Source organism: Halichoerus grypus, chromosome 14 (genome assembly GCF_964656455.1).
Source record: "Halichoerus grypus chromosome 14, mHalGry1.hap1.1, whole genome shotgun sequence".
Taxonomy (NCBI): domain Eukaryota; kingdom Metazoa; phylum Chordata; class Mammalia; order Carnivora; family Phocidae; genus Halichoerus; species Halichoerus grypus.
Genome location: NC_135725.1, coordinates 6,820,907 through 6,844,795, shown reverse-complemented (window position 1 = coordinate 6,844,795; position 23,889 = coordinate 6,820,907). Strand labels below are relative to the sequence as shown.

General features: G+C 46.7%; 2 protein-coding genes and 1 long non-coding RNA gene across 8 annotated transcripts in view; 1 reads left to right on the top strand and 2 right to left on the bottom strand.

Moving 5' to 3' along the window:
- Positions 1-3,572, top strand: part of SLC1A1 (solute carrier family 1 member 1) — a 75,882-nt gene extending 72,310 nt beyond the window's left edge. Inside the window, exon 12 of the mRNA XM_036101217.2 lies at positions 1,364-3,572. Within this exon, the coding sequence (XP_035957110.1) occupies positions 1,364-1,610 (247 nt within the window). The 3' untranslated portion in view covers positions 1,611-3,572. The remainder of the gene's footprint in view (positions 1-1,363) is intronic.
- Positions 1-17,965, bottom strand: part of LOC144380102 (uncharacterized) — a 31,183-nt gene extending 13,218 nt beyond the window's left edge. Inside the window, exons 1-2 of the long non-coding RNA XR_013443913.1 lie at positions 16,515-17,965; positions 9,939-10,125 (exon numbers count right to left, since the gene is read on the bottom strand). This is a non-coding gene — a long non-coding RNA (uncharacterized LOC144380102). The remainder of the gene's footprint in view (positions 1-9,938; positions 10,126-16,514) is intronic.
- A 401-nt stretch (positions 17,966-18,366) lies between these two features.
- SPATA6L (spermatogenesis associated 6 like) overlaps positions 18,367-23,889 on the bottom strand; it is a 46,091-nt gene continuing 40,568 nt past the window's right edge. For all 6 annotated transcript variants that reach the window (XM_036101221.2, XM_036101227.2, XM_036101220.2 and 3 more), the window contains 2 exons: positions 22,971-23,073; positions 18,367-18,556 (listed from right to left, as the gene is read on the bottom strand). In XM_036101221.2, the coding sequence (XP_035957114.1) occupies positions 22,984-23,073 (90 nt within the window). In that variant the 3' untranslated portion in view covers positions 18,367-18,556; positions 22,971-22,983. The remainder of the gene's footprint in view (positions 18,557-22,970; positions 23,074-23,889) is intronic.

Genomic DNA, 23,889 nt, shown 5'->3' with positions numbered 1-23,889 from the left:
AACACAGCGGAACATCTGGGCAGGAATATGCCTTGTGTGACCCCCCAAGGTTCAAGTTAGAATGAACTTGGGGTCCCCGGCTTTATCCTTAATACCCACTCTGTGCACTGGTCTTCCCGCAGCTAGGCCTGGCTCTGTCCCCCGGCCATCGGGGGCACGCATGGCTCCATGTGGAGCCTTTACTCAGAACCACCCGGGGTTCCCGGGGAGTACGGTGCTGGGTGGTTTGCAAGTAGTAGTTGACATGGTGAAGATACAGTCACCCCCCAGAAGGCAAAAGCTCCGGAAGGCAGGCCGTGTAAGGCCCCCCAGCAGCTGGCTGGTTCTGCAGGCCCCCAGCTGAGGTGGCCCCTTTCTTGCCAAGACACCCTATCAATCACTGAGGCAAGTGCTTCGAGTTTTCTTTCTAGTGATGAGGGTGGGTTTGCACTCATCTCCTTTCCCTGATTCTTCCTGGAACCGGTGACCTTCAGTTCCAAGATACCGAGAGAAGTCAAAGGTCCGGTCTGGTCCGTGGGATGAAAAGGCACTGGTTGGTTCATACCAGGGTCTAGTTCAGTCCATGGCCTCGTTCTAGGTCACAGCAGGGCATCCAGAACGGGGCTAGATAAACACTGTTGGCCTCTTCTGTCCTGCAGAGGTCGTTCTCATGAGAAAGTGCTCACGTGCACGCTTGTTCCCTGCAGTGCCCCACGGTCCTCTCAGCAGGATGCCTTCCTGCCGCAGCATCCCCTCCAAGCGTCTGGAGCTCAGGCTGGCCCAGGGTGCCCCGAGGAGGAAGCCGCTCCTCAGCTGGTCCGAGCTTTCTGGGCCTGTGCCCTGCGGTGTCCCTGCTGGCTTGCTTGTAGAGTGACGCAGTGTGGCAGAGAAATGACTGTACCAGGGACACACAAACACACAGGGACACTCGGCTGCACCCACAGACACACACTCCCCCTCGGCATGTACACCACCCACAGGATCCCCTCTACTTAGCCGAGAGCGAGCCTGGAAATGCCCCAAGGCAGAGGGTAGGCGTGAGAGGCTTGTTCAATTCTGACCCTCCCTCAGCTCCCCCAAAATAGCTACGAAGACTATTCACATTTGTTTGGGAGGGGAGGATGGAATTTTGGGAGACTGGTGCTGGATTTAGGAGGGTCACTGTGACTTCCTGGGAGCACACACCCGGGGAGCCCATTTGCTCATTCTGTACTTCTGTGAGCCCCGTTCTGCCCCAGGCCTGTGACGAGAGCAGCCTCTGATCCAGCCACGAGGACGGCACTTTCTCCGTTTGCTTAATTCATACCTGAATGCTTCAGATCCTTTTCTCTCTCCAGTGGCAACTGGAACTGAACTGCAGGCCTCCTGTCTCTCTGTTCCCCAGGGACCGGTTCAGGACCATGGTGAACGTCCTCGGTGACGCGTTTGGGACGGGCATTGTGGAGAAGCTGTCTAAGAAGGAGTTAGAGCAGATGGATGTTTCATCGGAAGTCAACATCGTGAACCCCTTTGCCTTGGAATCCACAATCCTGGATAACGAAGACTCAGATACCAAGAAGTCCTACGTCAACGGAGGCTTCGCCGTAGACAAGTCTGACACCATCTCGTTCACCCAGACCTCACAGTTCTAGGATCCCTGGCTTCACAGGACCAGGAACGATGAAGGACAGCTCCATGAGAGTCATCTCTTAGCAAATTCAAACATTAAATAAGGAAGAGAAGAACACTAATGGCCAACTGTACATTTGACTTGATATATAGACTTCCAGATTATTTTCTATATTTGGATTCACAGCTTTCACTCTCTGGGTTCTGGGATTTGGGGGTGGGGTAACATGAAAGAAAATAGATTAAAAGGGAAGCTGGATCCATGTCTGGATTGTAAAAATTCTATGAGAGACGAAGTTTGGAAGTAGATGGAGTAGTAACTGTTGGATTAGGACATGGATATGAAAGAAAAATTGCTTTCTCATACACAGTCTAGTGTTTTAGGTTTTTTTAAAAAAAATACTCTCTTCTTGATTACAAATTTTTACTCAAGCTTTCTATTGGCATGGATTTCCTTTGACCTCTCACATTTTTCTAGATTATAATGCATATAAACACCTCTCCCCCATCAACGTGCCAAATTGTCCATTTTTAACTCATCTCCAGCCAATTTCAAAGTAACTGCTTTGAAAGAAAACAGACCAGCACAGTTCTGCAATCAGAGTTTTAAGATGGGTGTGGGGTTTTGTGGGAAGGGTTCTTTTTTCAATGTACTGTATTGGGACACTGGTAACTAGTAACCCAGTGTTCAGTATAGAGCTAGATAGATAGATAGATAGATGTGTATATATTTATTATTTTCATATAAGTTGCCAGACAGAGATCAGAATTGAACTGTCAATGTGAAATAAAGAGCTCTCCTCGTACTTGAATAATAACTACGATCTCAATCCAGATCTGCTTTGGGGCTTATTCATACTCCTGCCTCATGAGCACGAGAATGAAAAATCATGTTGTCTGATTGTTCCACGTGTGTGTGTCAGCCTCAAAGCAGACGTGTCTTATACTCCAAGGTGGCTTTGCCATTCATCTCCAGCTCCCAGGCTCTACTGCTGGGAGGGAAGCCATATCAGCTCCGTGTAAGATGGTATACAAAGGTGTCACGCACATAAGGCTGGATGTGTTTTTATCCAACTGGAAGGCTTCATTCTTCCAAGGTCAATTATACCTACTTAAAAATGACAGGACTTCGCCCTTTTGTACCTCTCAGGGCCCAAACCACAGTGGCAAGCTACCAGCTAAGTTGTATTTGAACATGGGTTTGATGGATTGAACAAGTCACATTGGCCAGAAGAAGCACGGTCCCTACCCTGGATTCTTGCAGAGTTAAGTCCCACAATATGAGACATTGGTTACCAGTGGTTCAGGGAAATTCTTCCATTGTACGAAACTCGTCTCCTCCTCAAGGGGGGATTGTTCCAACTAGTAGTCTAGTCATCTCGGCCCTGCTCCTTACCGTCCATTTCCTGTCATTCTTCTGCTGATTTATGAAGATAGTTTATTAAAAATCTGTGCTTCAGCTCTCTTGTAAATAACACTTAACATACAAACTTGTATTTACACCGAGATCCAAAATAGTCCCGTTTCTGCAGTATTGAGTAGCCAATTTCAGCCTGTGCTTTAGTATTTAAGAAACTAGACACTGTGCCAAAGATCATGGGAAAGTAAATAAATGTTCACTATTGACCACCCATACCTGAAATCTAGAAGAGAATGGTACTGGATTGTCGTGCAAACACCATAAATATGGATCAGTGATTGAATGTGAGTTTTAAAATGCAGATATCGATGGTGCGCACTGGAAGTCGATCTAAATGTCGACGCAGTTGAATCCATCATTTGTCATGGGCTGAAATGTCTTACCCCCTTGGCCTTGGCTCAGATCTGAGGCACGAGAGTTGGCAGAGCTGTCCGTGAGCTGCAGGTCATCCTTCTTTTGGAGCGAGTTTGTAACCAGCGTCTTAACACACTGTGCTGTTAACTCATAAAAGAGAACAGTGTTCCATTTCAGTCTCAATAAATACTTCCGTCCTTCCTCCTTGCCAGCCTTGTTCTTCCTTTATCTATTCTTTCATCTCACTTACTCAGAAGGGGTGTGGGAAGGTGGAGACATGGTCAGTTGACTCAGATGGGAAACGGATTATTGTTTTCAAAACTGTTTACACTCAAGGATAATAAAGCAGGGCTTGAGGAAAAGTAATCTGATTCTTCACGTGAATCCATGGGGATGATAAAGACTGAAATACAGTGCCCTAAATGATGAACAGTTCGTCCATATTTTATCACTGAGAGGAAAGGGAAGGTATAATTTGGCTAGAAATTCTTATACCGGGAGGGAGTCCTAATTCCATATGATGGTGCCCTGGTTTCATGGGAGGACAAGTCCTGCCCTCCGAGATGTGCCTGCGAACGACCAGTCCCGTATTAAGGGATGCCACAGTGTTGCCCGGAACCTGAGTCATGATGGGGTCCTGCTGATGGACTCACTTGTCTATGATGGACAACAAACAAATGGACAACTCCCTACCCTACTGAGAGAGGACAGTGTCACGGAAATGCTTATCACTACCTGGCCAGACTAATTCAGGATAGCTACCTCTTCAGGTGACACGGGATAAAACACCCAGCACCACAACTACTCAGAGACTTGTTTGGAAGAGTTAATACCCCTGAGCAGGGCCCCCCTATGACTTTGATCTTGCCCAGAGTATACTCATGTACAGAGGAACAGTGATATCAGCTCTAATAAATGACTATTCCTCAACAAATCTTTGTGAGCCCACTGGGCACAAGGCCCTTTATTAAAAACACACCCCGTTGTTCGGAGAGCTTGAGAAAACTGTGCTTGGCTTGTAGTCGGGCATGAGCCAGCAACGTGTTGGCTTTGCAGGTGGTAAGAATCTTCCCTCCTGGAACAGAAAGAGGAAACGGTCCTGCAGAGCCCTGGTAGAATGCCAAGAAGACTCTCTGCAATAGGATCGATACTCTGTATTCTCTAACTGCCCAGCAGGGCAGCACAGAAACCAGCGAGTGGGCACACAGCCCTGATACCTAATCAGCCCTGGGACTCTTGCCAATGATCTAAGCCTTGGTTCTTACCCTGCGAAATGAGGATAACAAATCTCGTCTCGTGAGACTAAGTATTCGATGAGAAAATGGATGTGATGCATTTAGCGCATAATATGTTCAGTAAATGCTAGTACCTCTTGCCCCAGAAAACCACCATACACCCTCACCCCCCATTTGCATGGGTAATCCACAGACATGCAGCTTCCCGAGTTCAGGTAAGTTTTAGGGCCCTTGCCACTGACATGGCTGAGGACTATAGCCCACACCGCTTGGCCTTATTACCTGGGTTATTAGAGCAAACAGTAAATCCAACCTAGTGAGACTTAGTAAGCAACCCCCATTCAATAAAGGGGAAAGCCCTTTCTGAAAATGCGACATTTTCAACTAAACAGTCTAAGACCTAGAATGTTTCCTCCTGTAAAAGATCATGTGGGGATTAAGCAAAGGTAAGTGTTCACAATCCTTTTTCACACGGAGGGATTTGAGGTGCTCGGGCTGCATGCGTGAGGCTGAGATGCCCATTCATGGAGCAGCTGAAATCACAGTAGGACATGAAGTTCACCTTTGTCATCTTGGTCCCTAAATCTCACATAACCATCCCCACCTGCTGGAAGCAGCGGACTTTGTTCTGGGCCCCACACGGGGCTTCGTAATACCCCCTATGCCGGAAAACGTGCCTCCCTCCCCTGCAATCTTAGACTTTTTAAGTGAAAGCCATATAATATAAACAACCAGAAGTAGGCCTTGTTAAATTAGCTTTGGGAACAACATACTGATCTGTATATATTGAATTAGGTGACTGCACCTCACACTATGAGGTTATTGACCATGGATGGGAGACCGCTGGGGACATTTCTCAGTGGCCTAGGCTAAATAGGGCCACAAAACACCAAGCCGTAAGATCTAACCACACAATTGATGTCTCATTTCCTCCTCACTAGGAAAATCCAGTGCCGTTCGTGATTTGGAGGAGGTCTCTCCGGGATTGCGGAGACGTTTCTGGTTTCATCTACAAATCTCCACTTTGTCTGCCCAACTGTAAGGTATCACAAGGTTCAGTACAGTTATTGGTAAACCCCCAAAGCCTAGATAAAGTCAATAGCCCTTTTGTTATTCTTGTTGGAGGAAAGGAGAAAAAAAAGCAGTAGCCTCATTTAGAGATGGTTCACTGATCTCTGGAGGGCCTCGCTCACCTGGAGCTGGGAAGCTTTGGCCTCAGGAAAGCAAAATCAGGATATTACCTAGAAAGAAGCTGCCCCACAAGAGTACCGTTTATCAAAAGATGGAGGCAAAGAAATCCAGAAACTAACATACAGAATCAACCAAACTCCTGAGTGGTAGCATTTGGAACCCAACCCCAACCCCATTCCCACCCACCCCCATTTTCCCTCCCAGAAGATGCCTTTCCTGACCGACTGGAGGTTTCCGTAGCTGCCCTTCCTCCATGACTCAGGAAAGCTATTCACTAGGTTATGTGAGGACATCACATCCTCTTTCGTCACTTCAGGGCATTTGAGGGAATGCAAAGCAAGGTTGCATCAACTGGGCATTTCAGAGTAAAAGGTCTGGCTGCTAGGGGAAAAAAATGAGGAGTTTGAAGATCCGCTAGTAGTCTGGGCCCTGTAGGAAAATGTAGGTTTTCCAAGGTGAAGATAAGAGCAGTTGAAATGAATTGAGTGAGGGGTGCCTGGGTGGCTCAGTCGTTAAGCGTCTGCCTTTGGCTCAGGTCATGATCCCGGGGTCCTGGGAGGGCCTGGGATCCAGCCCCGCATCGGGCTCCCTGCTCAGCAGGAAGCCTGCTTCTCCCTCTCCCTCTGCTTGTGTTCCCTCTCTTGCTGTCTCTCTCTCTGTCAAATAAATAAATAAAATCTTAAAAAAAAAGAAATTAATTGAGTGGTTGGTCCCAGGAGGGCAGTTGCAGGAGAAAAGGCACCACTCCATCACTGCAAGGGTGCTTCATCTTCTGGACATGCCTTCAGAAAATGCTGAAAGCATGCACATTTTAAAGATGACTTTGATCTTCCTCCAAGCATTCAAATGTAATTTTCATTTAAGGAGTCCTTGTGTTTCCAAGGCCCTCCGCTTAACTTGGCAAGAATTAGAGGCCGGCAGAAAGATCTGTCTGAGCTGAGGACTTTGCTGGGAGTTGGAGAAGGGGCGAGGGGAGTTTTTCCAGAATCTGTGGATAACGAAATATCCTGGTCTTTAGGAAACTGCGTGGGCTCCACAAGGGTCAGAGAAGTGCTACTGTGTAACTCATACTTATGTTATTTATTAAAAACAAAACAACAACAACAACAACAACAAACACCAGCAGTTATCAAGGGGAACCCTGGCTGATCCTTCCCCAACACTTGGTTTTGTCTCCCCAGCACCCCAAACTGGCTTTAATGCCCAGGGCTGATCCACTAAGCCTCTGTTTTCTAATTTAGCCAGAAAGGGTAAGACAGACAACAATGGGTCAACTTTCCATTAAGCACACACACACTCAAAGCTCTTTGTTGGGTCAGGCGGGGCCAGTTAGGAAAACATGCCCCCTGTAGTTGACGAGAAATCGGAAGAGCAAACAAGGCAGCCTCAGGTTGCAAGGCTACCAAGCCTGCCTTTCTGGCACAAAGGAAAAGTTTGCTCCAATACCTTCCAGGCAGACAGCCACCTACCCCATTCTTGGGCAACATCACCTTTCTTAAAGATGACACTCTAGGGCGCCTGGGTGGCTCAGTTGGTTAAGCATCGGCCTTCAGCTCAGGTCATGATCTCCAGGTCCTGGGATCGAGCCCCACATCGGCCTTCCTGCTCAGCGGGGAGCCTGCTTCTCCTTCTGCCCCTCCCCCTCCCCCTGTTCATGTGTATGTGTGCTCTCTCTCTCCTTCTCTCGCTCTCTTTCTCTCGTAAATAAATAAAATCTTTAAAAAAATAGAAGCAGAGGTAACACTTTCAAATTCATTTTTCAAGGCCAGAATTACCCTGACATCAGAGGCAGACAAGGACATTACAGGGAAAGAAGACTATAGGCCAATATCCCTGATGAACATAGATGCAAAAATCCTCAACAAAATATTAGCAAACCGAATTCAACAGCACATTTATTAAAATGATCATACACCATGATCAAGTGGGATTTATTCCTGAGATACAAGGATGAGTCAGCATCCACAAATCAGTAAGTGTGATACACCACGGTAATGACAAGAAGCATAAAAACCACATGGCCGTTTCAGTAGATGCAGAAAAAACATTCAACAAAGTTCAACATCCTTTCACGATAAACTCTCATCATATAGAAGGAACATACCACAACATAGTAACAGCCGTATATGACAAGTCCACAGCTGACATTGTACTCGATGGTGAAAAGCTAAAAGCCTTTCCTCTAAGATCAGGAACAAGACAAGGATGTTCTCTCACCACTTTTATTCAACATAGTACAAGAAGTCCTAGTCAGAGCAATTAGGCAAGGAAAAGAAAAGAGGCATCCAAATCAGAAAGGAAGAAGTAAAATTGTCTGTTTGCAGATGACATGATATTATATATAGAAATCCCAAAAGATACCACCAAAAAACTGTTAGAATAAACAAATTCAGTAAAGTGACAGGACATAAAATCAATACACAAAAATCAGTTGAGTTTCTACACACTAACAACAAATTATTAGAAAAAGAAATTAAGAAAACTATTTACCCTAGCATCAAAAAGAACAAAATACTTAGGAACAAATTTAACCAAAAAGGTGTAAGATCTGTACTCTGAAAACTAAAACATTGATGAAAAAAATTAAAAGAGACACAAATAAATGGAAAGATATTCCAGGCTCATAGATTGGAAGAATTAAGATTTTAAAACATGCATATAACCCAAAGCTTTCTATAGATCCAACCCAATTCCCAAATTCCAATGGTATTTTTTAGAAATAGAAATAACAATCTTCGCTTTCTGTATGGAACCACAAAAGACCCCCAAACAGTCAAAGCAATCTTGAAAAAGAAAAACAAAGATGGAGTCATCACGCTTCCTCATTTCAAACAATATTACAAAGCTATAGTAATCAAAACAGTATGGTATTGGCAAAAACAGACACAGAGATCAATGAAACCAAATAGGGAGACCAGAAATAAACCCATGTATATATATTCAATTAATTTTTGACAAAGGAACAAAGAATTTACAGTGAGGAAAAAATAGTCTCCTCAGTAAGTAGTGTTGGAAAAATGGGATGTCCACACACTAAAGAATGAAACTGGACCCCTATCTTACACCACACACAAAAATCAACTCAAGATGGGTTAGAGACCTGAAGTAAGACCTGCAACTGTCAAACTTCTGGAAGTAAACATAGGGAAAAAGCTCCCTGACATCCATCCTCGCAATTATTTTTTTGGATTTGACACCAAAAGCAAAGCTAAAGCAAAAATAAATAAGTTGGGGGGGGGGGCACCTGGGTGGCACAGTCAGTTAAGCATCTGACTCTTGGTTTCGGCTCAGGTCAGATCTCAGGGTCCTGAGATCGAGCCCCATGTCAGACTGCACACTCCGTGGGGGGGTCTGCTCGAGTTTCTCTCCCTCTTCCTCTGCCCCTCCCCACTGCTCTCTCTAAAATAAATAAATAAATCTTTTTAAAAAATAACAAGTGGGACTACGTCAAACTAAAAATCTTCACAGCAAAAGAAATCATCAACAAAATGAAAAGGCAACCTATGGAATGGGAGAAAATATTTACAAACCATCCATCTGTAATCATAATCACAATACACAGGAACTCATACAACTCAATAGCAGAAAGCAACCCAGTTTAAAAATGGGCAAAGGAGGGGCGCCTGGGTGGTCAGGCGTTAAGCATCTGCCTTCAGCTCAGGTCACGATCCCGGGATCCTGGGATCGGGCCCCGCATCGGGCTCCCTGCTCGGTGGGAAGCCTGCTTCTCCCTCTCCCACTCCCCCTGCTTGTGTTCCCTCTCTTCCTGGGTCTCTCTATGTCAAATAAATAAATAAAAATCTTTTTTTAAAAAACGGGCAAAGGATCTGAACAGACATTTTTCCAAAGAAGCTATCCAAATGGTCAGTAGATACATGAAAAGGTACTTGACATCACTAATCATCAGGGAAATGAAAATCAAAACCACACAGAGATACCATCTTACAACTGTTAGTATGTCTATTATCAGGAAAGGTAAGAGAGAACAATTACGTGAGGATGTGGACAGAAGGAAACCTTCATGCACTGTGGGTGGGAATGCAAACTGGTGCAGCCACTGTGGAGAACAGCGTGGAGGTTCCGCAGTGACCCAGCAATCCCACTTCAGGGTACAAATCCAAAGAAATGAAATCACCACCTCAAAAAGATACCTGCATCCCGTGTTCACTGCAGCACTATCCACGATAGCCAAGATGTGAAAACAACCTAAATGTCCGTGGATGGATGAACAGGTAAAATGAAGGCGATATATACACACAGTGGAATAGTCTTCAATCTTAAAAAAAGAAGGAAATCCTGCCATTTGCAACAACACAGATGAACCTGGAGGGCATTATGCTGTGAAATAAGACAGAGAAAGAAAAATAAATGTACTGCATGGTATCACCTATATGTGGAATCTGAAAAACAGCAACAGTCCACTTCATAGAAACAGAGTAGCATGGTGGTCTGTCAGGGGCTGGGGGGTGGGGGAAACAGGGAAGGGTTGGTAAACGGGTACAAACTTGCATCTAATGTACAACGTGGTGACTCCACTTGATAGCCCTGGACTGCCTAATTCACATTTACTAAGAGAGAACTTACGAAGTCTCACCGAAAAAAAAAAAGTAAATACGTGCAGTGATGGATGTGTTCATCAACTCAGTGATGCAAATCCGTTCCTGATGTATACATCTATCAAATGATCACACTGTACACTTTAAATACATTACAGTTTTGTCAATTATATCTCAATAAAGCTGAAAAAAATGCCTACAAAGTAAAAAGGGAGAGCATGAAAGCATCCACGTCACCTCTTGAAAAGTTACTCATTTTCTTTAAAGCATCTGTCATTTCATCCGTTGGGATCATTTTTACTCAAACTGCCCGCTCCTCGTTCTCCCACTCTAGCAAAGATCTGAGTGCATCTATAGCATCTCCTACATGCCCTGCTCACCCCGCCTGACCTCCCTTAGAGTCGACACAGTGTTAGCAGACCCGTGCTTCAGATCACTTTCGAATCTTTCCTTCAAAACCTAATCCTGCCAAGGGTTCCTGTCTGTCCTGAAACCAGAGGTGGGAAGGCAGCCGAATAAAACCAGGCCCGCTGTTTCTCCTTCCCTTTCTTGCTGACCTTCGGGGGCTGCACGGCAGTCCTCGGGCTTGGCCTCCTCTTCCTCCCACTCACCAGCACCTTAATGCCCCCTGCAGTCTGGCTTCACCCCCACAGCTCTCCTGAAACTCCAAGGTAAACCCAACGGGCATTTTCTCAGTGGCCAACTTTTACTCTTTTGCCTTATTTATCACTGTTCATTGGCTTGTTTTCCACTAAGCTCTCTTCCCTTGACTACTAAGATGTTTTGAGTGCGCTCCAATGCTCTCCCATCATCTTCAATCACCTCTGCAACCTTCTCTGGCTTCTCCCTTCCTGTGGGCCTCACCTCTGCCCACTGCCAAATACACAGGGGCCCCTCAAACATTTGTGGTTTGAATGAACAAACTCCATTTCCTCCTGGTCTCTCTCTCTCTCCACGTTCTCCACCAGAAATTCATTCATTATTAGGGCTTCAAGTACCACAGCTATGCAGATAATTACCAAAATGTGGATCCACAAAATCTATGGCCATTCTTCGTGGCTTCCCTGACCTCCGACCAAATTTCAGATTCGCATCCCCAACTTCTCCTGGGCATTCTCCTTTGACCTCTCCAGCATCTTTTTTAAACTGAGGTTGTCCAAAAGCAACCTTGTAAATTTCTTTTGTAGTCTCTCTTTTCACAATTGGCGACCCTGTTTACAAAATCCCCTTTATTTCCAAGGAAACCTGGCATCATAACAATGTCTTCCCTCTTTGACCTCAAAAGGTTTGAAGCTGCATGTTCATGCATGTATTTAAATCTCTCCACTTTGGCAAGAGCAGCAGGTGGGAGCCCCTGAGCGACAGTGCTGTCTCTTTGTGAAGTGAGTGGCCCAAGACTTAGCGTCTCTTCCGACATAGTAACGCGGCGTGGTGCATCCCTGCGTCTTCTCTGCCTGTGGACTTCTTGAATAAGCAACACGTATCTTGATAAGCCTCTAAATTCTACTGACAACAATGAGACCTTCACAGGAAGAAGAATTCTTCACAGTAAGAACCCCCACCTAAATCCAAGAGAAGGCCCCCACTGCCTCTGAGCACCTCACCCCTCAGTAATCCTGAATGTTCCCTGCTCTGGCCCTATTGTCAAAATTCACCATGGAAAAAAAAAAAAAAAATCCCTCCCCGAAAGTTTTCACTCAGCCACCTCTTTTATTCTCAGTCCTGAGTTCCTCTCACTCAGGTCACGGAGAACGCAAATCTGTAAAATAAAGGACACTGTGTCCTGATGTTGGCAGAGTAATTATTCTCTCAATCAATACTTCATTCCTGATGATTAAATAATTCACCTTCACTTTGCAACTCAGCCCCGGCCAGCTGACTTAAAGGCGCCAGCCTCCCCCTCCCTGCACCCCACGCACCATCAGAGCGCCGTTAAAATAAGTTGCCTGAGGGGCGCCTGGGTGGCTCAGATGGTTAAGCGTCTGCCTTCGGCTCAGGTCATGATCCTGGGGTCCTGGGATCGAGCCCTGCATCGGGCTCCCTGCTCTGCGGGGAGTCTGCTTCTCCCCCTGCTCATGCTTTCTCTCTCTCTCTCTCTCTGTATCTGTGTCTCAAATGAATAAATAAAAAAATCTTAAAAAAAAAAAAAGTTGCCTGATCATTTCTTCCCGCCCCTGAGGTTTAATGGCCCCTTTCTTCTCTGTGACGCTCTGACCCAGTCCAGACTCGATTGTCCTCATTTCCAAACTTCTTGAAGGACTTTGTCCTAGCCTCCCTGCCCCCGGCCTCTCCCAAACCACCCTTAATAAGGATCATCAGATGAATAGCCTGCCTTCCCATCCCAACCTCTAATGGCTTCTTACTGTCTACAGCACAAAGTCTAAAATCCTGGGCCTAATATTTAAGCCACTTCAGAAGATATCCCTAGAGGGTATTTCCTCCTTCTCCATACACAGACTTTCATTAGATTCCAGGTTCCTCACTTTTCCCAAACCTCTTCTCCACCTGGTCTTCCTATATCATTAGTGTCAAAAATTCTTGGCCGTCAGCCCCAAGATCTCATCATTTCTAACCCATTATTTCTTACTTCGTGGAACCCAGAGAAGTAACAGTATCTTGGTCCATAATCAGATACTGCCTTATTAATTTGAGACTTGATTATAATAAAATTGAGTTCCACAAACTACTGATAATAATTCAGTATCATTATTTGATATTTTTTTTAAGATTTTATTTATTTAGAGAGAGCGAGCAAGGGGAGGGGCAGAGAGAGAGAATCCCAAGCAGACTCCACATTGAGCACACACCCCGACATGGGGCTCGATCGCACAACCCCAAGATCATCACCACCTGAGCGGAAACCAAGAGTTGAATGCTTAACCGACTAAGCCACTCAGGTGCCCCTTGTTATTCGATATCCTTAAATACGAGTCAAAACACGTGGCTGTGAACAAGCTTCAGCTTCAGACCAGCTTTATGTTACCATAAAGCCTTTTGTTGTTTTAGATTTGAACTTGAATAATTTGAACACCTTGCGGGAGTTGGAGGGGGGTGGACTTAGACTCTCCTTTCACCCAGTCCCCGTCACTCACGGCTTCTGGCAGTCACGAATCCTGCCTGGTCCTGAAGACATCGGAGTTTGCAACAGCTTCTGAGAGTCCCATCTCAGTGCCCTAGCGAGTCCAGGGCCTCCAGGAAGGCACAGGCTGTATCTTCCACTGCTTACAGAGCTCATCCGCTACCCCACCCCCCAGGGCACGATACAGTACTGAGCACATAGTAGGAGCTTAATAAATACAAATCGAGTGATTCCATACGAGACTGTGGAATCAATCTGGTGAACTGTCAGGGCTGGGAGACCTCAGGACTCAACACGGGATGGTATCCTTCACCCATGCTGAACTCCCCTTATGCAAGGACGCGTGAACTTTCACGATGGCGCGTTTTCTCACCGTGAACCCAGCACTTCCAGCAATGCCACCTATTACACGGTCTGTCCCTGCAAGTCATCCCACTGAAACAGGTGTGATATTTATCTCGGTTCAAGATACCCATTTAAGTAAGTGTCAGTTCCCAGAGAACAAAGAAGAGGGATTTCTAATTGGGGGCAGGGGAAGGGAGCTGGCTTCCTAAACACGCTATTTACAAACATAATATCCCAGTGACAGGAAATCCGGGCAGAAAGCATCTCTTGCCCAAACAAGAAGCGGTTAGCCTTGTTCCAACTCCTGTCAGGAGACCGTAGTTGCCCTTTCACTGTACTGGAATGTTCTGAGTTCATTTTTTGCAAACCCCTTAGGTTGAATTATCCAGTATGCACAAGCCTCGGGGATAATCAGGTGACAAGCAAGGGGGTGGCAGGAAGTGGTAGAAAGAATGAGGTTGAGAGACAAAACAGACCAGGGTTTGGAAATTGAATCTGACACTCATTAGGTTTTCTGAGCCTCGGTGTCCTTAGCAAAAAAAGAAAAAGAAAAAAGTGGGCAGGAGGCCAAATGCCTTCCTCAAATAATGAAATGAGATGCAGATAATAACAGCCGGTACTCAGCGAGACTTCCTTTGTGCCAGGCACGGACATAAAGTGCTTGCAACGTGCTAACTTCCCTCCGCTCAGCACAGTAACGTTACAAAGCAGACACTGTAACTGCCTCCGATACACAGACGGACGCAGACACACAAAGGGGCTCTAAGTCGTTTTGTCCCAGTCACTCACCCACTAGATGGCAGAACCAGGATTCAAATCCAGGGGTTCTCACTCCAGAGCCCTCACTATGGTGCCCTGGGAAGCACCCGATGCAGCGCTGGCAAACTGAGCACTCAACAAAGGAATGAGAAAATGAGGGAGCCCAGGCAGCAAGAAGGAAAAAATGCTTTATTCCACTTCTCTACTGGGATCCCAAGTCTCCTAAAGTTAGACGGTAAGGTCTTTACAAGGCTGTAGCTCTCCCTCAATGTCGCCCTTGTCCTGGCCTCCTCTGTGGAAGAACCTAGAATAAATCACCCGCCACACCCGTTCACGCTAAGCAGGCCCGGCAGAAACACAGCCCCGCTGGTTCAGAAGCTTCCCAACCAGTCACAACCCAACACGTGTCCTTCGACTCTTACCTTAGCGCAAACACTCTACCTTGCCGGAGGTCTCTCTTCTCCCTCTTCCCTTTAAAGTCCTAATTCTGGGGGCGTCTGGGTGGTGCAGTGGGTTAAGCGTCCAACTCTTGGTTTCGGCTCAGGTCGTGATATCAGGGTTGTGAGATCGAGCCCTGCGTCAGGCTCCACGCTGAGCACCGAGTCCACTTGAGATTCTCTCTCCCTCTCTCTGCCCCTCCCACTCATGCTCTTTCTCTCTAAAATAAATCTTTTAAAAAATAATAAAGTCCTAATTCTGGTAACTCGGCAGTCTGGCAGCCCCCAAATCCCCTTCACCATATCCGGGGCAGGCCCTGGTGGCCTTCAGTGCTGTCACCTTGGAGTTCCTGGTGTTGAAATGAAGGTTCCCTGACCCCCCGGCTCATGTGGCCCTCCCACACAGACAAAGCAAATCCAGCCCATACATTATGTTTATTGCCTATCTCATTAGAGGCAAAGCTGTGGTCCCCACAGAGCCACAGAGAGCAAACAAACCCCAGCAGGTGATTCTTACAGGTAGATGAGGAGGACTGATAGTAAACCATGGGCAACAGGGCACTTTTAAAATAAAGCTAAGAAAAATACATACTTAGGGGAGTGCTGGAGGATCACTCTAAAAGATACAGAATCCCCAGGGGAAAATTTCAGACTGGGATCTCCTTACTCTGCTCAAGAAGCTTGGACAACCCACCCATCCTGAAAATGACCCATTTGCACCAAGGAAAAGCTCTAGTCCTAGGCATGATGCTGTTTATGCCAAGTTTCCTAGCTCTGAAGGTGAAACTTAGCATAGGCTCTTCGCTCTAACGAACAAATCAGCTCCAGCTGCCCCGGACCCAGCGTGCAGGGGCCGGTGGGAGCAGACCCAAGCAGCCGCGGGGTGAAGCACTTCTCATTGCCCACCAGGTTCCCAGTACCTGGGAGCTCCAAACCTGCATGTCCCCGAGGAGTGCGGGGATGGGTCACCTACTCAGAGGACAGCAGCACCAGCGGGATCACTGGTCACCTATGGACAGGAAGGCATGCCCTTTCCTCAGGCTGCCCGCCGGACAGGCCAGAGGGCTGGAACTAATGGAGTAGTCATGGCCATTATTAAGAGCAGCCGGGCACTCAGGACCTAGGCTGAGCTTGCACACGTAGCTCATCAATCCTCTCAGTTATGCATTTAAAATCAACCACCTTCTTTTATGTTAAAAGTATTGCGTGCACTCTCATTTTTTAAATCTTATTTAGAATTCGGGGTCTGTAGGTTTCAGCGAACTTTGGGTCAGTCAAGCGACTTTAGGAAAACGGCCTTTTTGTACAGTGGCTTTTGCGTGGAGGGCCCGGGAGATTTTCCCTCTGCAAACCCAGACCCCTATCACACCTGCTTGGAAAATATGCTCCAGGCTTTGACAGATCTGCAACTGTGCAAGTCAAAAAAGGATAATAAACCGAAGCCAGACAGGTGGGAATATTCTATCATGTTTAAAGACACAGATCTTCCCAAAGAAATCCCAATCCATCACAAAATTATTCACATTCTTATATACCCCAAAAGCAAAATACCTCAACTGCAATCCTGGCCCCAAGGTGATTCCTCAAAATGGAAATAATTCCTTGAGACATAAAAAGGTAAAATAAGAATAAACAATAGCGTTAGCGGATCAGAAAGTGAAAAAAAGACTGATTTGCAAAACAGAAACAAAAAAACAGAAAAGACTTTAAATAAGAATGGGCATTTAAGATCTTATACCTCAACTGAATCAAGGAGTTATGTTCAAACCATTTCAGAAAAACTGAACAGCGACTGTCCCGGCGTATGTTTGAGCGGTAACTGACATGGGAGACCAATCCACTAGAACGGGTTTCCTCGAGCGGCTTACGTCCTCTGTAAGTGGTTCTTTTCTGAGCCTTGTTCACAGCCTTCATGTAACACAGTATTTTTTATTTTTAATGACTACTCAACATCAAAATAACTGGCTATAGTCTAAGACACACCGGAAAGAGATAAGCAGGTGTAATCAAACATTTGTCTGTTTTCCGAATTGGATGAAATGCTTGTTGTAACATTGTTACTTGGCTGAAAGTCTGAGAAGAGAATAAATGAACTTTGTTTTATTGTTTTTGTAAGGTTTTTCTTCTCCTTTATTAATGTTGTTTTCCTAATTTACCTCACAAACCAATTCCTGTGGTCATAATGAGAGAAGGAAATTTAACTCTCACTGAATCCTTTAAACACTAAAAGGGATTTAGGGCATGGTAGAGGAAGATGCCAAGTTATAATGTGAAGGAAAGACCAAGGCTCTCGTTTTCAGGCCCCTCGCTCTGGGCCTGTCCCCGCGAAGACAAATGCGCTTCCAGCCCCACATCATCCAGGCCCGTCCTCCCCCTCCTCCTGCTCCCTCAGTCTGTGTGAGCATTTCACCAGGGTGCCCTTCTAATTCATTTTAAATCTGGTTTTGGCAGTCATATTTGCAGTGTATTTACTTAAAGTAGCTCTTTCAGAGAAATATTTGAGGAAGGTTTTGTTCCTCGTATAAATTTATTAAGCACTGCTGGAAAAAAGGTGGGGGGCGGGTAGGTGACAGAAGGAGTGGTTTTAAACTATAGTCCAAAGAAACTAGTCTCCTCTTACAAATGTATCCTAGAAAGTGAGCCTTTGGAGCAAGATCTGAATTCTCCAGACGTAAGGCTCCCTCTTCCTAAGTTTCCAGTGGACTTCGTGTAAATCAAGCCTAACACTAAAAAACAAACAACAAAAAACAGATTTACCAAAAAGAAAATCAGGTTGACAGCCTTTTTCTGGAGGATTTATCAGGTTATTCCTCTAAATAGCAGCTTCCTCTAGTTCGCATAAAATCTCAGTTGAGGAAGGAAGGATGGAAGGAGGGAGGGAGGGAGGAATGGGGCGAGGGAGGGCAGGAGGAGGGGGAAAGGAGGGAAGGCAGGGGACAGGGGGAGGGAAAGAGGGCATGGGAAGGGGGGAGGGAGAGGAGGATGGAAGGAAAAATTTTAAAACTTTTCAAGAACACACCCAGTGGGGCGCCTGGGTGGCTTAGTTGGTTATGCGTCTGCCTTCAGCTCAGGTCATGATCCCGGGGTCCTGGGATCGAGCCCCACATCGGGTTCCCTGCTCAGCGGAGATTCTGCTTCTCCCTCTGCCCCTCCACCCACTTGTGCTTCCTCTCTATCTCTCAAATAAAGTAAAATCTTAAAAAAAAAAAAATCATCCAGTGCCACAAATGGGGAAGCACCTGAAAAGGCGTCCTGACACTTTCATTAGAATTCTAAAAAGTGCTTTCTAAATGAAAAAGCACCTGCCACCCAACTATGGTTATTTTCTAGTTGGAGCTCAAAACAAACACATCAACCAACTATAACACAAATTCTCCGACTTGACAAGAAAATATGAGCCCCACACAGGAAACACTTTAATCAACGACTCTTACCTGGGCACAAAAGACTGAGTACAGGGTTTGATTTGACAAAACAACAAAAACTGTTGTTCATTTCTCTAAGGACGTGTCAGTTGGCTCCATGAGTGAGTTCTCCATGACGCTCCTCCAGCTTTCCTTCAGTTCCCCTTGTGAAATTGGAAATTTCACACACTACACGTGGTACAGAGAAAAAGGCAAACCATCAGCACCCAGGAGAAGGTGATGTCCCTCTAGCTACCTGGCACGTAGCCCTACCTGGGATCCCTCGGGGTCTGAGCCCGCTCTACAGCCCCAGGGCAGGAGGAGGCGACCTTGGGGAGCAGGACAGAGCAGCTCTGTGACCTTGGGCAAGTTACCAGCCTCTTTGCATCACATCAGGATGAGGATAAGCCGAGCATCTACCTCTTAGTGTCCTGAGGAGTTCACACAGTCCTCGGGGTCGTAGTGAATGCACAGAAACTGCGCTGAGCTGTTAAGCATGCCCCCATCCTATTCTACGGAACAGGAACATATTTTTGAGCACGGAGAGAGTCAGTATAGGATTGGGGGGCTGTTCCAAGTCCCCCATCTCAAGGTGCTTGCAGCCGTCTGCAAGATTCTCAATCCTAAATGTGTATCGGAATCTTCCGAAGAACATCTATAAAAATACCCTTTCCAGGCACCACCCAAAGAGATTCCAATTAAATTGGTCCAGAGTGAGGCCCAGGATGAGAATTTTGCAGAGCCCCCCAGGTGATTCTAATATTCACTGAGGCCCGCTGACCCCGGATTGTGCCTCGTGATCTGGGTGCACGGCCACCACCTGCGTGGTGTGTCGGCCTGGCGAGACCAGAGGTCCTGGGATGAAGGGAGGTGTGTCATCATCCACTGGATCAATCCCCCTAAGCCACCAAATAACAGGCCCCTCAGAAGCTGTGACTGAATCAGAGAGCCAGGGTCCCTGAGGTCAGAGCTGGGCATCTGTAGGCTGGTTTGCTTTTTGCTTTGGTTGTAACACAGATGAAGGGACCCCTGGGAGACGGGGCACTGTGGCTCTTGCCTGCCCACTGGGGACAAGTGAGGGTGGAAGCCGTACCAGCCACTGTCTTAGGACCTGGAGGCCTTAATGAGCTGTGACAGAGCAGAAACCAACATTCTAATTAATTTTTATCCTTTTCTGGTTTCTTTCTTGGTTTATTTCCATTTCGCTCCTCGTTGATTTGAGAGAGGTTTCTGTGCTACAATTCTTGTCTGCATCTGAGGACGTGAGGCCTGAGTTCCGTGGCCACCTCCAGCTGGGGGCATGCCCAGGGGAGCGGCTCCTGCTTCAGGCCAGCCATGGTGGTGGGACACTCAGGGGGTCAGAGCTGGGGCCATCTGGTCAGTCTCTGTCCCCTTCTTGGGAGGGTTATCATAAGGAAAACCAACTACAACACAACGCTGGAGGAATAAGGTGCTGAGTGGAGGCAGGTTTGGGAGCAGAGGGCAGAGGGCCTGGGTCTGCCTGAGGGACCAGGAGGTGTCACAGAGGGGGGCCCTGTAAGCCCGTCCTTGGAAGCAGAGTCTCAGTGAGCTCATGCCAGACATGGGCAGTCAGCCCCCACCCTTGGTAAGGACCATGACACAGAGACAATCCTTCCTTCCAGAACTAGGAATAATTCCGGTGCGGGGGGGGGGGGGGGCAGGTAGGAAGTGGTTTATGGGATTTTTTTTTTTTTTTTTGGTTGCAAAATTCACCTAACACAAAATTTTGTTTATGTTTATAAAATTTTAACCATTTTAAAGTATACAAGGTATCATCTATTTTATACCAAAAGTACCAAGTCCCAAATCATCCAGAATAAGGAGAAATAGATGTAGTCCAAAGCCCCCTCCCCCCATTCTTCCACCCATTCCCTTGTCAGACAATTAGATTCACTGTTTTGGGCTCAAGAATCACTGGCCCTTCTGGGGTAAGAATCTACTGTTTCATTTCCCCCAGTCTTGAGATCACTAGGAATCCAGGAGAGGGATGCCTGCTCAACAGCAAAAGAGCAGAAGTGGAAAAGGCAAGAGATAAGAACTAGAGCTGCAAGCAGGAGGGAGTCTTTGAGAAAAGCAGGGCCGGGGACAAGTAGTGGGAGCCCACTGGGTCTTCTGCAGATGCTCCTCTCCAGGGCTGTCTTCCTGACCTGTTGGGGGACTCTAGCCATCCCATTTTGGCAGCCTGATCTTGCTTGTTTGGATCCTCCCTGGATTCACTAAGATACTCAGCATCCTTCTAATAAATGCCCTGTTTGCTTAAGACGAACCAAAGTCACCTGTGTTTCTTTACAACCACCAACACTTTCACTAACACGGCCCTCTAGCACCCCTGCCTCACCATGAATGCATGACCCAAAATGTGAGGGGGGTGGGGGTGGTATGGAGAGCTTCCAGAGAAGGCCTACGAGCACATTCCAAACCACCCGGTGGGAACTAGTGTCATGACGGACACCCATTTTCTTTTTTTGCTTTGTTTTTTTTTAAGTAAACTCCACCCCCAACATGGGGCTTGAACTCATGACTCTGAGATCAAGAGTTGCACGCTCCACTGACTGAGCCTATCAGGAGCCCCAAGGAAACCCACTTTCTAAGACAGAAGTTACTCATTTTTTTTCTTCCCTTCTCTCTGTCCCCTCCCATCAGCATCCACGTATCAGCTGGTTTTATGTAACTTGATGTCCCCCCTGCTGAAAGTCAACACAATTTGGCATTTGGTCATTATGTGGGCCATGTTCCCATTGTGGTCATTATGTGGGCTATGTTCCGTAAAACCGCCTAATAAATACCTAGATTACTGTTTTGGCAACTGGAGATTAAGTGGCCCAGAATCCATCCTTTCATCAACCAAGCAGAACGTTCTGAGGTAGAAGCCTACAGAATGGGCTATTACGGAGCTGTCCTCCACATTCCTCGGTGCTGGTGGCAGGGAGTCCTGGCCAGCCTGGGGGCAAGGCGGCTTGTGCCCTGAAGCATGAACAGCCCTTGAGCCAGACTTTCAGGAGCCTGACTGCATGAACACCTAGCATATCATCCCACACTCCTTTATGGCTTAAAAAGATTCGTGATGGTTGTGATGTTGCTAGGATGATGTTGGTGCATATACAACAGCATGGGCTCCTCACGGGAGATGATCAAGGGTGCTATCCACAGACCCTGCTGGGATCCAAAGGGCTCCGCTCTTTCTCCCCAGGGCTCCCCTATCACACTCTCTAGGTTTGGGGAGGCAACAGGATGTAATGGTTTAATAGCATGGTTGCTGGGGCGCCTGGGTGGCTCAGTCGGTTAAGCGGCTGCCTTCGGCTCAGGTCATGATCCCAGGTCCTGGGATTGAGCCCCGCATCGGGGCTCCATGCTCAGCGGGGAGCCTGCTTCTCCCTCTCCCTCTGCCTTTTCCCCCTGCTTGTGCTCTTGCTTGCGCATGCGCTCTCTCTCTCTCTCAAATAAATAAATATAAATAAATAAATATAAATCCTTAAAAAAAATTTTTTAATAAACAAAAAATAAAAGCATGGTTGCTGAAGCCAGACCACCCAGATTCATATTCCTAGACATGCCATTCACTGGCCATGTGACCTTGAGCAAGGCACCTAAACCTCCCCATGCCTCAGTTTCCCTATCTGTGAAATGGAACTAATGATAGAACCTACTTCATAGGGGTGTTGTGAGAATTAGATATGAACTCATCTAATGCATGGGAAGTGTTTGCACCAGTTCCTGGTGCTCCGGAAGCACTTCATAAGGAAGAGCTATCATAATTCCAGGCCTGGGTAGAAAGGGACAAGAAGAGAACACCTCTTGTGACGTCACCCCACAGTATGGCCAACTGCTGACCACAGACCCGAATTCTACAGCTGCCTCGTCACCCCATTCCACACTCACTCACAAAAAAATATTTACTCGGCGCCAACCACAGTGGCAGGTCACGTGCTACAAGGGTGGTTGCAGGGTGGCAGGAGGGGGAGTTAGGTTCTCGCTCAGGGCACACTCCTGGCATGGAGTTGACTTCATCTATGTTAAATGGAATTCCACTGCTGGGTGCCAAAGCTGGCTATAAACTAGTGAGCACGAGAGACAGAGTCCCTGACCTTGAGAAGGTTTCATTAGTAGAAGGGGCAACCAACCCCTTATAAAACCATCAACCCATATACAAATATAAAAACAAATGGTGTCAGCTTTAGGAAAGAAAAGGGCAGGGCGCTAAAAAGGTATACCATGGAGGGGAAGGAAGTGTCCTGCAAAGTCATGAGACCAGAGGATAAAGAGAAGTGATCCAAGTAGGACCAGGAAGCAGTATTCCGGATAGAGAGCGTAACAGGTGCAAAGGCCCTGTGGCAGGAAAAAGCCTGTGTTCCAGGAGCTAGAAGAGGTATCATGAAAGAAGAGGGGAGGCAAGGAGGGGAGAGACAGAGAGACAGAGACTGGCCTGGCAGACCACAGACTCATGTGCTATCGTTCTCCTGTGTGGTTTTTGGGGTCTCCGCCCCATCTCCTGTCCACCACATTTTCTAGTTACTTCATCCTGACAGCAGGAAATTATTTAAGCAAATCAACATAAGAAGCAGCACTTAAGCTGCTTACTTACATAAGACAGCAGCTTAAAAATATCTCTGTTCATGCACTGGGTATTCCTTCAGCGGGTAGCTTGGTCTTTCAGTGATATACTTTGCTTCAGAGACAGAATATTCCTATAACAAAAGCCAAGCCAGCAACTGCGTTACTCATAGTGTCACATAAATCAATGCTACTCAGATGCGTGGTTTTGCATTTAAAAGGCCCATGGACCCCATGCGTGCCATACACGGGGTGTTTACTACACGCGTGTGCACGCAGATACTTTCTTCTTTCTTGTTCTTCTCCATCCCTCCCTTCTTTTCCTTCTTTTTACATTTTAAAGGGATTCCCTTACTTGAAAAGACTGGAAATTAACAAAGCAAGGCCAAGGACTTTGCCAAGAGGAAGCAGAGTAATTTACAACTCCGCCCCGTGAAAATCAATATTCATTCATAAGTGTCATCCTATAAATCTGGGCTATGCCTGTGTTTAAATAAGTCAAGACCAAGACGACCCCTTTGACTATGACACAGTATCCTTAAATCCAACCACTGGGGGCACTGCTAACCTCTCATGGAATTCTTTTGAAATGATGACCGGTCCCTTGGCTAATGGCTACACATCCACAGTAGACAAAGTACTGGGTGTATCTACCTATGGGTTAGAAACCACACCCCACACGTCAAACAGCCAAAACACCTTATCGACGTTTAACATTCTCTTCCACATTGTAGCCTCACACAGACCACAACTTCCGGGGACCAGGATTCCTGCGCACAGTGCAAGGGGTTGGGCTTCGGGCCGGGGAGACTGTCTTCTCTCCTTGAAAGGACCGAGCTCCCTCTTGCTGTAGGACTTCTGCCTAAACTCGCTAGGACTCATCGCTCAGACGGAAGCTCCCTTGTGTCTTCCTCAGGGAAGCCTGCCCTGATTCCCCAGCGAGTCAAATA